The 16,207-nt window shown below is 38.8% G+C and overlaps 2 protein-coding genes across 7 annotated transcripts in view; both read right to left on the bottom strand.

The window, feature by feature from the left end:
* Nucleotides 1-3,961, bottom strand: LOC128699438 (deoxyribose-phosphate aldolase; the record flags this gene model as incomplete). The annotated part of the gene is given in 3 exon segments (XM_070098043.1): nucleotides 1-175; nucleotides 1,700-1,849; nucleotides 3,744-3,961. Coding segments are annotated over 3 exon segments (443 nt in total), but the record flags the coding sequence as incomplete, so codon positions are not given.
* A 3,935-nt stretch (nucleotides 3,962-7,896) lies between these two features.
* The window catches only part of LOC128699437 (ATPase inhibitor mai-1, mitochondrial-like), a 173,650-nt gene continuing 165,339 nt past the window's right edge, over nucleotides 7,897-16,207 (bottom strand). For 3 of the 6 annotated variants that reach the window (XM_053792180.2, XM_053792182.2, XM_053792183.2), the window contains exons 2-3: nucleotides 13,023-13,158; nucleotides 7,897-9,082 (exon numbers count right to left, since the gene is read on the bottom strand). In XM_053792180.2, the coding sequence (XP_053648155.2) occupies nucleotides 8,795-9,082; nucleotides 13,023-13,158 (424 nt within the window). In that variant the 3' untranslated portion in view covers nucleotides 7,897-8,794. Of the gene's footprint in view, nucleotides 9,083-13,022; nucleotides 13,159-14,427; nucleotides 14,564-15,539; nucleotides 15,696-16,207 lie in introns of those variants that run through there. The other 3 variants (XM_053792178.2, XM_053792181.2, XM_053792177.2) reach the window with 3 other exon arrangements.

The raw sequence follows: 16,207 nt of genomic DNA, 5'->3' as shown, positions 1-16,207 counted from the left end.
TCTGCTCCTATCTTCTGCAAGGTTTGGATGGCACCAGCTACTCGTGCAGGGTAGACACACACAGCCCCACAAGTGATGCCAGCATCTTCCATACCCATGGCCTTCATTATGTCATCCCGGATGGGGTGTGCTGCTTTATGACACAGTCGTTGAACATTGACATTTGTGTCATCACCTGTTGAGTGAGGGAACATCAGCTGAAGAATTGGAAATTAAACATAATACTGTACAGGTAATTAGTGATCACGAACCTTCACTGTACGAGGAGAATTATAGGCACAAATGCTAGACAATTGCATATTTTCCTCTAATTTGTTAAGAAAATTAAAAATAAGTAATTATCAAAATAGAATAAAACTTTAATTTTATTTGAATACTATCTGACCTTCTTGAATATTAAAATTATCCTTTCAGGAAAAAAATAAGAACTCGTACAGAAATAATTTTGTTTTTGTTATTTATGCATTTATTTTAAACACACCAACCGTCTCCCACAGAGGCAGGGAGATCAAAAATGAGGAAATGCATTCACTATCACTCATTCAATTGCTGCATTGCCAAAAGTGCACCTACTTCACAGTTCTGATGATCCTCAAAACTGCAACATCCTCTCTCCTCCTTTAGAGTGGAGGCCCTGCATTTTCCACTTCCAGGACGCAAGTTCAACTAACTGTTTATCTAGGCAGAGGTAAACAAGTATAATTATCACACACAGTGTAAATTACCCGACTTGTTTGGGCTATCCTAGGTAATTTACACTGTATGATACTTTTAATTATGTGTACCCATACCTAAATAAACTCATTTAACTGCTTTCCCTGAGTCACTGCATAAACGTTACCTTGCTCATGCTCCAAGTTTAATCTGGCGACCAAGACCGCACTACCTAAGAGAGTGGTGCGACTGATGCACTACCTGAGTGTGTGGTGAGATCAATGTACTACCTGAGAATGTGGCAAGATCAATGCACCACCTGAGAGTGTGGTCAGATCTATGTACTACCTGAGTGTGGGTAGATTGATGCACTACCTGAGAGTGTGGTCAGATTGATGCACTACCTGAGAGTGTGGTTAGACTGATGCACTACCTGAGTGTGGTCAGATTGATGCACTACCTGAGTGTGGTCAGATTGATGCACTACCTAAGTGTGTGGTTAGATTGATGCACTACCTGAGTGTGGTCAGATTGATGCACTACCTGAGTGTGGTCAGATTGATGCACTACCTAAGTGTGTGGTTAGATTGATGCACTACCTGAGTGTGGTCAGATTGATGCACTACCTGAGTGTGGTCAGATTGATGCACTACCTGAGTGTGGTTAGATTGATGCACTACCTAAGAGTGTGGTTAGATTGATGCACTACCTGAGTGTGGTCAGATTGAAGCACTACCTGAGTGTGGTCAGATTGATGCACTACCTAAGTGTGTGGTTAGATTGATGCACTACCTGAGAGTGTGGTTAGATTGATGCACTACCTGAGAGTGTGGTTAGACTGATGCACTACCTGAGTGTGGTCAGATTGATGCACTACCTGAGTGTGGTCAGATTGATGCACTACCTAAGTGTGTGGTTAGATTGATGCACTACCTGAGAGTGTGGTTAGATTGATGCACTACCTGAGTGTGGTTAGATTGATGCACTACCTAAGAGTGTGGTTAGATTGATGCACTACCTGAGTGTGGTCAGATTGATGCACTACCTGAGAGTGTGGTCAGATCAATGCAGGTGACTGCTCTTAACAACCATGCTGCTTGCCACTGCTTCTTTACGGTGCGTTTTGTGCCCAAAGTCTCAGCTCGACGCTTCACTGCTGGCAGGTTGATCCTTACACTGTTCACCCATGACAAATCTGTTCAATGTTAAATAATTGAGTCACAATGCAAAGAATGTTTTACTAAATTATAAAAAAAGTTCCTTTCTGGAAAGAATGATAATCATGGCTAACTTTTTGAAACACAAAGTAACATATGAGCCAGTTTAGGAAGACAGCTAAAAGATACCTACAGAAAGGAAGGAGAGTGATTCATTGTATATGTACGTAACACTGGTGTACGTATTATTGTTCAGGTATATAACTCAGTTCACTTTATTCCTATTGCACCTTTTATTGTAACTCATTGTTGTACATATACTTGTAGAAATAAAGATTATTATGATTAAGATTACTATTATTATAATTGATTTTCACACAGTTGAGTTACTTAGTTACTTTAATTTTTATGGTAATAATCATGACTGATTTCTACTGTATCTTACATATTACAAGGACCCCAATGAAAATAAGTCACTGACTTTTTTGGGGTCATCTTGGTGGGTAATTTACACATGTTACTATATATAATAACTGCACCTAAATAAACTTACAGTGATACAAAATTCATTATCATCATTATTATTATGGGAAGCACAAAACCACATTTAACAGGCAGGGCCAGGAGCTGTGACTAAACCCCTGCAATCACATATAGGTGAGTACATGGGAAATGGAAGGCAATCGATCTTGGTCCAAGGAAATGAAAGATAGATCCAATTCCCTGGATGAAGAGCCCTTCCCTGACATCAAGGCCAGTACCTCACTTGATGACACTTTACTGGGTATCTTAGTTTCTCTTCTACATAATATAAAACCGCCGTAAAAAATGAAATTATACGAGTCATAAATAAGTTCCTAACTACCACTGTTAAGGTTATCTAATCAAAATTTATCATTGTTGCTTGTCTGAAATATCACATAACTCAATTATAAAAAAAAATCTGTATATTCACTGTATAACAAATTGTAAATTAAATAATAATAATAATAAATGTAAAAACATTTGTTGCAATAACATGAATTCACAAGAGGAACAGAAAGTTAAGTTTATTTAGGCACAGTTAGACATAAGTACAATTATCCTTTTGTTGTAAATATCTCCTTTTATTGTAAGTGCTTTTCACTAAGTAAGTTTTTATTCAGGTACAGGTACACATAAACAGTTACATATATTATCATACATAGCAGCATGTGTACATTACCCACCAAGATAACCAAAAAAAGTCAAAGTGACTTATTTCCATTGTGGGCCTTGACCTGTTTTAAGTTTTAAATAATAAGATATTACAAGAACCCCAATGGAAATAAGTCACTTAGACTTTTTCTAAGATTATCTTGGTCTGTACTCGACACATGTGCTGCTATGTATGATAATTGATGTAACTATTTATATGTACCTGAAGACAATTACTTCTCGTGTAAATTGCCCCTCAAGGAAGGTTCCTTGATGTTGGTGAGGGGCTCTTGATTTAGGGAATTGGATCTGTGCTCCAGTTCCCTGAATTAAGCCTGAATGCCTTCCACATCCCCCCCCCAGGCGCTGTATAATCCTCCGGGTTTAGTGCTTCCCCCTTGATTATAATAATAATAATAATAGTGTAAATTACCCTTCAGTTCTCTCAATGGTTACATTTTCCACAACTTGTCATACATTTCAGACCATCTGGCAGACGCACCACACACACATTATTATTATAAAGGGGAAGCACTAAACCCGTAGGATTATACAGCACCTGTGGGGGGGATGTGGAAGGTATTCAGGCTTAATTCAGGGAACTGAAGCACAGATCCAGTTCCCTAGATCAAGAGCCCCTCACCAGCATCAAGGAACCTTCCTTGAGGTGACTACACACACAACTTTGGATGTATGTCAAAAATATCAGTTAAAAGTAAATTTATAAAGGGGAATTAAATAACATTAACTGCTTACCAAGGTCTGCGCCTGGGTTCCTACTCGCCATCTTTATTACTGAATGATGCTTGATGGGTCCAGGAGCTGGAACTACCCTCCCCTTCCTTGGATCAAATTTAACTGCTTCATTCCACATGCGTTATATGACCCCCATGGGTTTAGCGCCTCCCCCTTAATATAATAATACTAATTAAAATAATAGCAGAGTAGAGGGACCAATCAGCGATGAGGTTTGGTGGGAGTGGCAGCTCTCAACCAATGATAACGCTACTTTAATAGTGTTGTCACTGACGTCACGGATGACCGGCCATGTTGAGTACTTAGAATTCGTAAACATGTGATTAATTAATCAAGTTTATTTAGGCACAGGTCACATAAGTTTAATTATCATAAATAATTGTAAATTACTTAGGCTAATCCCCAAAAAAGTCGAAGTGACTTATTTCCACTGGGGTCTTTGGTGATGTGTTTTAAAAAAAAAATGTGAATTATTTAGGCGCTTCTATTCTAAAATATTCACTTTTATAAACTAAAGAATACATTACCATCTTAACAAAGTAACACCTTGTAATATTTACTTGACACCTCGTGTACTGACTTTACGTAGCTGCTCTTCAACCAAATAAAAAAAAAGGTATGAAGTCAAGTTACAACTGATCAGTGAAGATCTACCTGGAGTTTACCTGGAGAGAGTTCCGGGGGTCAACGCCCCCGCGGCCCGGTCTGTGACCAGGCCTCCTTGTGGATCAGAGCCTGATCAACCAGGCTGTTGCTGCTGGCTGCACGCAAACCAACGTACGAGCCACAGCCCGGCTGGTCAGGTACCGACATTAGGTGCTTGTCCAGTGCCAGCTTGAAGACTGCCAGGGGTCTGTTGGTAATCCCCCTTATGTATGCTGGGAGGCAGTTGAACAGTCTCGGGCCCCTGACACTTATTGTATGGTCTCTTAACGTGCTAGTGACACCCCTGCTTTTCATTGGGGGGATGGTGCATCGTCTGCCAAGTCTTTTGCTTTCGTTGTGAGTGATTTTCGTGTGCAAGTTCATTACTAGCCCCTCTAGGATTTTCCAGGTGTATATAATCATGTATCTCTCCCTCCTGCGTTCCAGGGAATACAGGTTTAGGAACCTCAAGCGCTCCCAGTAATTGAGGTGTTTTATCTCCGTTATGCGCGCCGTGAAGGTTCTCTGTACATTTTCTAGGTCAGCAATTTCACCTGCCTTGAAAGGTGCTGTTAGTGTGCAGCAATACTCCAGCCTAGATAGAACAAGTGACCTGAAGAGTGTCATCATGGGCTTGGCATCTCTAGTTTTGAAGGTTCTCATTATCCATCCTGTCATTTTTCTAGCAGATGCGATTGATACAATGTTATGGTCCTTGAAGGTGAGATCCTCCGACATGATCACTCCCAGGTCTTTGACGTTGGTGTTTCGCTCTATTTTGTGGCCAGAATTTGTTTTGTACTCTGATGAAGATTTAATTTCCTCGTGTTTACCATATCTGAGTAATTGAAATTTCTCATCGTTGAACTTCATATTGTTTTCTGCAGCCCACTGAAAGATTTGGTTGATGTCCGCCTGGAGCCTTGCAGTGTCTGCAATGGAAGACACTGTCATGCAGATTCGGGTGTCATCTGCAAAGGATAAGTTAGGTAAGGTTTGTCAGGAAAGAGGACAAGTGTTTCCTGACGTGGATCTTAGTTATACGATGACCCACAGCTGGATAAATATAATCAAAAGAAGCGCTAAACCCACGAGGGTCACCCACAGCTGGAACTTTTGGCCATCTGACCGAGGCCTTTCACTGGCTTACCCTTCCACCCTTTAAAAATTATACTTATAATTATAATTACTGGCTAGTCAGTACCTGACCAGCTGGGCTGTGGTTCGTACGTTGGTTTACGTGCTGCAGCAGTAACAGCCTAGTTGATCAGATTCTGATCCACCACGAAGCCTGGTCACGGGCCGGGCCGAGGGGGTGACTACAGTGTACCTCAACTAAGAAATGACTGAAGGTGCTTTATAAGATGTCAGACCACTTACCAGTACAACGTATCCAGACTATGTTGACTAACTGGTATTTTTCACGTGGTCTCTTTCTGAAGATTGAAAAGGTTGCATTTAAAAATAACAAAATAAATTTAAAAGTTGTTATAGAAGTTATCACGTGTATGTGTTCATGTAACTTTAGTTACAAAATTGTTTTAATGACTTATTTTACACACACACACACACACACACACACACATATATATATATATATATATATATATATATATATATATATATATATATATATATATATATATATATATATATATATATATATATATATATATATATATATATATATATATATATATATATATATATATATATATATATATATATATATATATATATATTATTTTTATATATATATATATATAAACAATAATGTTTCAGTATCTTCACGGTAATTTAAAAATAATGAAGGTTTAACGAACTTCATACTATTTGCACTAGACATTATGGTTTAAATGTTATCATATATACCCAGTATGTTAACAATTTTATTAAACGTTTTCAGTGTATAGTAAATTATGTGGAATTTAGCCTAGGATAACCTGATAAAGAGACTATTTCCAAACAAGTGTTGACACGGCTCTGGTTACACATCTTTATATATTTTTAGAAGGTATGTAGTTATGTTAAAAAGAATCTAGTTAAAGCTTTAATATACACAAGACTTACATGAGATTTCAATTACGTTGAAACTTAAAAAAAATATTGTAATAAAAGCTTATCTCAACAGTATGGAATCTTCCACTCACAACACAATTCAACCAATATGAAACACTATGAAAAAAAAATTACAACAGACACGTAACACAATACACATACCATACAGCAACGTTGACACCAGTATAACATAATGAGTTTGCACTGAACCTGAAATATAACTGTGCAATAAGCTTACAGTGGTAGAGGGCGAAGGAATGCCTGAAGTTATTCACTTTCAGTTGCCACTTCTGAATCTGCAGGCAACCTTCAGTAGTACTTCCGTCATCAAGGTACTGCCAGATGGTCACCTGGTATCTCACCAGTGGGTCATCTGATATGCCCTAAGATAATTAAATTTTCAGTCTAGACAGATCCAATCACAACACTACCGACGGAAGCTACGTTGAAACAAGAATGATAGTGATTACTTTTGTCTAGCAACCGAATTTCCCAAGAGGGGAAAATAACCCTACTAATGAAGCCAAAAAAGAAAGGGAGAGTTGGGGTAATGAGATTCGACCAATGAAAGGAGAGAAGGGGCCCAAGAGTCCCTCCGCCGTATGTGAGGGTACCTGGGGACTCGCTGTGTGTCTCTATAGCTGATTACAATTATCCCTTCAAGTGATACTCGAGCCAAGGAATTAGGGCTACCCTCACCTTCCTCGGATCAAACATCATTATCACTCATCCCCTAGACACTGTATCATTCTTTTGAAATAAGGCTTATCAGGAAGCAGGACCGGTGTTCCCTGATACCAGTGAAGCTGAATATTAAAATGGTATAAAATACCGACAGGCTGTCACTTCATATTGTTTCAGACTATGGAGCAATACTCTTCTCCAGACTGAGGGACTGACCACCTCAAAACTTCAAGGGTGATGGACTGATTACATCGTCTTCACGTCTCTTCTATCAACTTTTCTGTACTCGACTGAAGAAGCCTACTGTGTAGGCGAAACGTTTCGAAATAAAGATACCTAACTGTTGCATATGTCTTACCTATCAGTGGAGTTCCCAGTCATCTGATCGAGGCCTCTACTCGAGTTTAAATGCTTTCCCATGCTAATAACTCTTTATTAATATTTATAATAATTATACTAACATTACAATATTTCTTCTAATACTAATTTAATGAATCCTCCCTCCCAGTTATATTAAAAATAATAATTACACCTATCATTGATCACCGAATACAGAAAAAATTAAGATCTATTATTAAAAATATTCTTTCAAATTTGTATAGACCAATTACAGCCACTTGCAGAGAGCGAAGTTTAGCGGAATGTGGTGGTGAGATTATTTTATTCACAAAAAAACGTGCTAAACCCACATGTTTGGGTCACAACTGATCAAGAAAAAAAGGTACATTAGGTCAGTATACATTTAAGCGGAAATGAAAGTGCCCTGTGAGAATGTATATTTATTCAAGTATAAACTTTTTCTGAGTACTAGTCATTACAACATAAATCACGTCAAGATTTTGAGTTCGAGAAGCTTAAAGAAAGATTATAATATAAAGAAAAATAATGCTTTATGAAAGCAGTACAATTTTCTGAATAACTTCAGGGGGCTTTGTACTCTACAAGATATATTGACATAATTTTTTTCATTCAACTCAAAATTACATAAACCTCCGTTCGTTAAATATAAACATTCGACCTTAATGAGTTCTCGTTTTTTCATCAAATACTGAAAATTGTTATCTGAAGATAAGAAAAAGTGAATGTTTTACAACATAAACTAACAAGGTATATATAAAACAGGCAGATCAATTAATATTTTTCATCCCTTCAAAGGGTGGTGACTTGATGATGGTGAAAGACTTGATCCAAGGAGTTTTAAGTCTGCGTCTGTTTCCTTGGATGAAACTTGATAACATCCCATTCCCCAGGTGCTGTATGACCTTCATTAATATAATAAATATCTACCTATATATTGGTGGTATAAATCCTGCACGATAGCGCTGGTACTGGAATTATTAGGTTACTTTCTTAATAATTATCACCATTTACTATTCTGATCTTAACTCACTGAATCTGTTCGTCTTATTACTTAGTGACTAAAGTTTGACTCAGTGGTAGCGGTCACTGATCTAGTATTATTACAAACATGGAGAAGCGATAAAGTAGTGAATGTTATACACTGAATGGGAACTGGAAGACAATCATGTTTGTTATGAAGGAGAGGGTAGCTCAATTTCTTAGAGCAAGAACGCTTCACCTGCTTTTGAAAGGTTATGGCCTGGGGTGTAATGATGGATTTTTGATGTTCTACAATCGTGGTAACAACATTGCGATGAATTCTTTCACTCAACTTGGTGATGTACGGATGGGGGTGATGCAGCGAGTGAGTGAATCTTGGCGTGGAGTGTGCTGATGGCGTCCTGATGCTTGACGATCTGTTGCTCGTGGTATTGCACCTTGTCTTGGTGTGTGAGTATGATGTCGCGATGGAAGGCTGCTTCCTGCTGGTGCTCCCTGATGTGTTCCTCGTGGGAGGTGATACTATCCAGGTAGGCGTTGAGGGCTGTCTCTCCTACCACGTGGTTACTCTCTCTCAGCTTAGCACGTAGTTGCTTCAGCTGCTCCTGTTCCTACACCAGAAGGACAACACATAATGTTAGATATATGTTGATGGTCCCTGGGATCATTGCCCCAGCGGCCCCGTCTCAGCCCAGATCCAAAAATGAAATATTACAGAAATAAGAAGTGTGAAGAACCACATACAGTAAAGTGCCTAACTTTATTGTAAGTACATTAATTTTCTTTATTACTAAAGGGGAAGAGCTAAACTCGCAAGGATTATACAGCACTTGGGAAATGGGAAGTAATTAGATTTCATCTGAGGAAGGGGAAGGCCACTCGAATTCCTTGGATCAAACTTGAATACAGCCCGTTCCCCAGGAGCTGTAGGATCCTTACGGGTTTAGCGCTTCCCCATGACTATAATAATAACAAGTTCTCATTCACATGTTTGACCTGGTCTGAGCCAGGTCACCACCACTGTCGTCATCACCCCACCATCACCTTCATCACCACTTCCACCATCATGTTGGTTACTGCAGGTCGGAAGAGCATAAAAAATCTGAGGAAAATGCATAACGCTAATTATGCAGTTGACGCTTGACTTTGACCGCTGGAGTGGTAAATACTGTGACACCGTGTGGCGGAGGGAGGTGGGGCAGAAGGGAGTGTGGAGGCGGGAGGGAGAGCAAGGTGGGTGGGTGGGTGTGTGTGGTGGATCAAGATGGAAGGGAACTGGGAGTATGGTCGAGAGGTGGGAGTGTGGTGGAGAGAGGTGGGTGTTTGGTGGAGAGTGGGTGATGGAGGGGTAAGGTGGGGTTGGAGAGTGTGTCGGGGTGGAAGAGGGAGCGGCAGGAGTCTGAAGTGAGTAGTGGGGAGAGAGGCTTTAAGACGTCAGGGTGTGTGGGGAAAGAAGAGATGAAAGAAGCAGGGAGGAGGAAGAGTTTGGAATTAAGAAAATTAGGTGAATTAGGACAGCAAGAAAAGTTTAAGGAAGAAAGAAAATAAATTGGGGAAATAAGAACGAATGGAGGAACAGGATGGAGATATGCAAGAAACGACAAAGCACTGCATAGGAAGATAAAATATTCGAAGTAGAAAATTCAAATATAGTGAAGAAAAAACTGCGATTATGACAAGCCTAGTGGAACCTCGTAACACTGTTAAATGCGACAGCCAGAAGCCAGAGACAAGTGTTAATTAGGTTATGTATCAGAGCAGGGCTTCTTTTTTTGAGAGAGCAAATTGTATCAGGCTCTCTGGAGTTCAGTGCGCCAGATATGAGAAGGAAAAAGAAAAATATTTTGGTAAGGTTCGCTCACAAGCACTCGTATACTTAAATCAGATACATACACACATCCACGCATTTTAATACATGGATTCAACAACAGAGATGACCGAGCTCAACAAATAGGTTAGGGAGAAAGAAAGCTACGCTAGTTAATTGAAGTGAATAGGCAAGGCCTAAGAACTAAGCTGAACCTCCAAAGGCACATATTAAAAGAACGGCCTTTATAAACCTTAACGAGGGATCCTTCAGAGCTAATGATCATGTATGTATGGCCGATGCTTAAATAATGTAGCACCAGCGTAGAGCCATCAGAAAAAAATATAGAAACATTCAAACACTTGTCACGGAGAAGCGCTAAACCCAAATGTGGATAAATTATGAATTGAAAACCACGGTAATGTGCCTTTTTATTCTTCTATACACGCACACACCCACTATTATTATATTCACAAGGAGCGCTAAAACCGTAGGGGTCATCCAGCCCCTGGGAATGGGAGGCACTCAAGTTTGATCCGAAGATGGTTAGCACGCGTCCCCTTGAGGGGACACAGTAATTCCAGATTTAGAGACACTACCATCTGAAGAGTAACACTCATACCGTCAGTGTAACGTCCTACTACTCCCACTAATATACTGACACCGTCAGTGTAACGTCTTACTACTCACACTAATACACTGACACCGTCAGTGTAACGTCTTACTACTCACACTAATACACTGACACCATCAGTGTAACGTCCTACTACTCACACTAATACACTGACACCATCAGTGTAACGTCCTACTACTCACACTAATACACTGACACCGTCAAGTGTAACGTCCTACTACTCACACTAATACACTGACACCGTCAAGTGTAACGTCCTACTACTCACACTAATACACTGACACCGTCAAGTGTAACGTCCTACTACTCACACTAATACTCGCACCGTCAAGTGCAACGTCCTACTACTCACACTAATACTCACACCGTCAGTGTAACGTCCTACTACTCACACTAATACACTGACAGACACCATCAGTGTAACGTCCTACTACTCACACTAATACACTGGCACCGTCAGTGTAACGTCCTACTACTCACACTAATACACTGACACCGTCAAGTGTAACGTCCTACTACTCACACTAATACACTGACACCGTCAAGTGTAACGTCCTACTACTCACACTAATACACTGACACCGTCAGTGTAACGTCTTACTACTCACACTAATACACTGACACCATCAGTGTAACGTCCTACTACTCACACTAATACACTGACACCATCAGTGTAACGTCCTACTACTCACACTAATACACTGACACCGTCAAGTGTAACGTCCTACTATTCACACTAATACACTGACACCGTCAAGTGTAACGTCCTACTACTCACACTAATACTCGCACCGTCAAGTGTAACGTCCTACTACTCACACTAATACTCACACCGTCAGTGTAACATCCTACTACTCACACTAATACACTGACAGACACCATCAGTGTAACGTCCTACTACTCACACTATTACATTGACACCGTCAGTGTAACGTCCTACTACTCACACTAATACACTGACACCGTCAAGTGTAACGTCCTACTACTCACACTAATACACTGACACCATCAGTGTAACGTCCTACTACTCACACTAATACACTGACACCGTCAAGTGTAACGTCCTACTACTCACACTAATACACTGACACCGTCAAGTGTAACGTCCTACTACTCACACTAATACACTGACACCGTCAAGTGTAACGTCCTACTACTCACACTAATACACTGACACCGTCAGTGTAACGTCTTACTACTCACACTAATACACTGACACCATCAGTGTAACGTCCTACTACTCACACTAATACACTGACACCATCAGTGTAACGTCCTACTACTCACACTAATACACTGACACCGTCAAGTGTAACGTCCTACTATTCACACTAATACACTGACACCGTCAAGTGTAACGTCCTACTACTCACACTAATACTCGCACCGTCAAGTGTAACGTCCTACTACTCACACTAATACTCACACCGTCAGTGTAACATCCTACTACTCACACTAATACACTGACAGACACCATCAGTGTAACGTCCTACTACTCACACTATTACACTGACACCGTCAGTGTAACGTCCTACTACTCACACTAATACACTGACACCGTCAAGTGTAACGTCCTACTACTCACACTAATACACTGACACCATCAGTGTAACGTCCTACTACTCACACTAATACACTGACACCGTCAAGTGTAACGTCCTACTACTCACACTAATACACTGACACCGTCAAGTGTAACGTCCTACTACTCACACTAATACACTGACACCGTCAAGTGTAACGTCCTACTACTCACACTAATACACTGACACCGTCAAGTGTAACGTCCTACTACTCACACTAATACACTCACACCGTCAGTGTAACGTCCTTCTACTCCCAGTAATACACTCACACCGTCAGTGTAACGTCCTTCTACTCCCAGTAATACACTCACACCGTCAGTGTAACGTCCTTCTACTCCCAGTAATACACTCACACCGTCAGTGTAACGTCCTTCTACTCCCAGTAATACACTTACACCGTCAGTGTAACGTCCTACTACTCCCACTAATACACTCACACCGTCAGTGTAACGTCCTACCACTCACTCCACCCACCTCCACTGAGTCACCAATAATTGATTAATCAGTCAGTGCCACCCACTCACCTTCTTCCTAAAATACTGTTCTTCCATGACGACACCTCTCTTACCCATGGCCCCACCGGCATCTCTCACAGCGCCACCAGTGCCGCCACCAGCGCCAACTCCTGATCCAGCTACATCACCCAGCTTCATCACCCATCTCATGGATGGAGACACAATGTTAAATACACCAATGAAATTATATTTATTTTACGAGATGAAAATACATAAATGTTTTTACTTAGCATGAATCAATTTCATAGTATAATTATACTATTGCTTTATTATTATTTTTTAATATTAACCTATAAGCTGTGAGGGCGCTGCTGGTGAAGGGCTCTTTATCAGAGGTGTTGGAGCTACCCTCTACTGCTTAGCATCAAATCTGATTACTTCTTGTTCCACAAGTACATGACTTCATGTTTATAACAGACAGCCTAATAAATAGGCGCCTAATCTAACCTAATCTTTAGCTTAACCTAACCTAACCTTATCTAGCTGTATCATATACCCTTATCGCCCGTTATGGAAAAGGAAGAATGCTAGATGCCAAGTTAGAATAGATCTTGCATTATAAAATAATTTACATTTCTTGTATATAAGTCTCCTAGTAATTGAACCTGATGTTATTTTAGTCATTTTCAATTCAATATATTGCTTAAGCAACTCTAACCTAGCCTATTGTAATCTAACTTAGCCTTTTAGCACCTTAACTAACCTAACTTTCCGGAAAACTTTCTAATTTATTTTTAAACAAAATTCCAACACTGTGGGCAATAACCATGAACAAATAAATATAATTCTGAAAGATTTTATTTTTACACATTTATAGTAATGATAATAACTGCTGCGACAGCTGCTACCTCCTACACCGCCACTCCTAAAACTGGGAAAGTATTAAATAATAATTCAATTGAAAACCCAACAAGAGATTAAAATATTTATTACTAAATAATAAGCACTTAGCTTAATCACTCAGTATATCTAACTCCAAATTCTATAATAAAATCTTCCTAAAATAGCCAATGGAGCCTTCATAAGTTAATCAGCATTAACTGGTCGGCTAAATTAGCATTGAAATCAATGTTACTTAGTGAACTCCCTTGGGGGGGGGGTGATGTCGGTGAAAAGCTCGTGATCCAAGGAAATGGAGCTACACTACTTCACAGAATCAAACTTGATTATCTACCCCTCCCAGGATCAGAATGGCCTCTGCGAGTCTTACACTTCCCTATAAATATTCGTGACAATATGAAATTAATATTATATACCAGAATTAAAGAATTATAATAAACGATATTAATAAATTGTTGAAGTGCGAAAAATTATGCTAAATACTGTGTATCCATCATTATAATACAGGCAGCCAAGTATGATTAATTATACTGGCATTATTATATCGAACTGAAAACTTAATAAAAATATTTACATTATAATATTGACAGCAGGACCAAAAAATGTCAAATTATATCCGACACTGCGCTCTTAGATGAGGTCGCCTTGATGCTGAAGGGCTCTTGATCCAAAGAGATGGAGCTACTCTCCCCTTCTTCGGGCCCAACCTTCTAATGAATTTAATAAGACCGATACATATAATTTCCACCATAAAATGCTTAATATGATTACTTAATATTTAAAATTAAAAAGAACCTTTACTCTTAAAATAAATTTTCTGAATAAAATATATGGAAATTACAAAAAATTGAAGCCATTGTAAGTAAAGTCTATTATGAACTAACTATTAAAATATCCAATGTGTAAGATAAATGTCTTATTAAAGCTAAATAAATGAATACTTGACAAATATAGCAGCTTTGATGACCATAATTATAAAATTTTAGTCATAGTCTGAAAAAAATATAAATATTAGGAATTCCAAAGCAGACATAATTATTATTATTAAATTCAAAGGGGAAGCTCTGAACCCACAAAGGTTATGCAGTGCCTCAGACATCGAAGGCAATCAGGTTCAATTTGAGGATGGAGAGGGTAGCTCCAGTTCCTTGGATCAAGTGCCCTACACCAGCCTCAAGGCACCGCCATGAAAGAACTAACTGAACATAGAGAAAATATCACTCCACATTTATTCCGTTTTTAAAAACTGCAATGCATTAATTTATGAACTGATGGAATACATGTAACAAACATATATACATATTATTTCTCGAATGATGAACAGTTTTCTGGTTACAATAACATTATAAATTTGACTCCATAATTTCGAAGATGTCAGCCTAGTTACCTAACGAAACTAAAAATTGTCCTGTTCCTCCCCTAAAAAAATGCTATACCATTGGTGTGTACAAAATACATAAACGTATTAATAACCAGAGAATCCACAGTAAGCACATAATTCAAAATTACTCGTCTGGTATAAGCAACATTTATAAGAAAATAAAGTCGGTTAGCCATTTGCGACCCAGAATTAAGCCCCTCGACGATGGTAAAATAACACTTTCACACAAATTCTGACAGAGGCAACATAAATTATAGATGATATATAGTTACAGTACAACCAAAATATGTTGTATGTATACTCACAAGGTGAGTGGTGACCGAAGACCAGAGAAGGACTTGAAAATGATCCACATTGCCATGGTGACACTCTCCCTCTGACACCTTGATGATCACTGATGACCACAGCTCAACACTCTTCTTATATCTCGCTTTTGTTCCAGAAAAAACCTTCCCTTAAACGAATCTGCTTCGACTTCCTGCTCATTTATGCAACATTGCAAGCTCCTGATGATGTGCTGATTCCAATACGAAGGGCCTAGAGCTGTTATTAAAAAACCCTGTGGTTTTTAATAATAGCCATATATATATATATATATATATATATATATATATATATATATATATATATATATATATATATATATATATATATATATATATATATATATATATATATATATATATATATATATATATATATATATATATGCAAAACAACCACTGTGAAAGAAGAGAGAAGTTACAAGCGCTTTCGCGACTACTCACATTATCAAGGAATAGGTAATGATTTGAAATACCCAAGAAATGTAATTGATAAATCTTTTAAAGTTGCTAGAAATACATTTTGCAATCCAAAAAGGGACAACCAGCCTTATTCAACTAAAAATATGTTGGTTCTCCCTTACCATGAAAACTTGGTTGATATGCCTTCTCTTATTAAGACTTTTAATATTAAAGTTGTATTCAAAAAT

Source organism: Cherax quadricarinatus, chromosome 61 (genome assembly GCF_038502225.1).
Source record: "Cherax quadricarinatus isolate ZL_2023a chromosome 61, ASM3850222v1, whole genome shotgun sequence".
In the NCBI taxonomy this organism is placed as follows: domain Eukaryota; kingdom Metazoa; phylum Arthropoda; class Malacostraca; order Decapoda; family Parastacidae; genus Cherax; species Cherax quadricarinatus.
The sequence above is the reverse complement of the archived record's forward strand: the minus strand, read 5'-3'. Positions and strand labels throughout refer to the sequence as shown.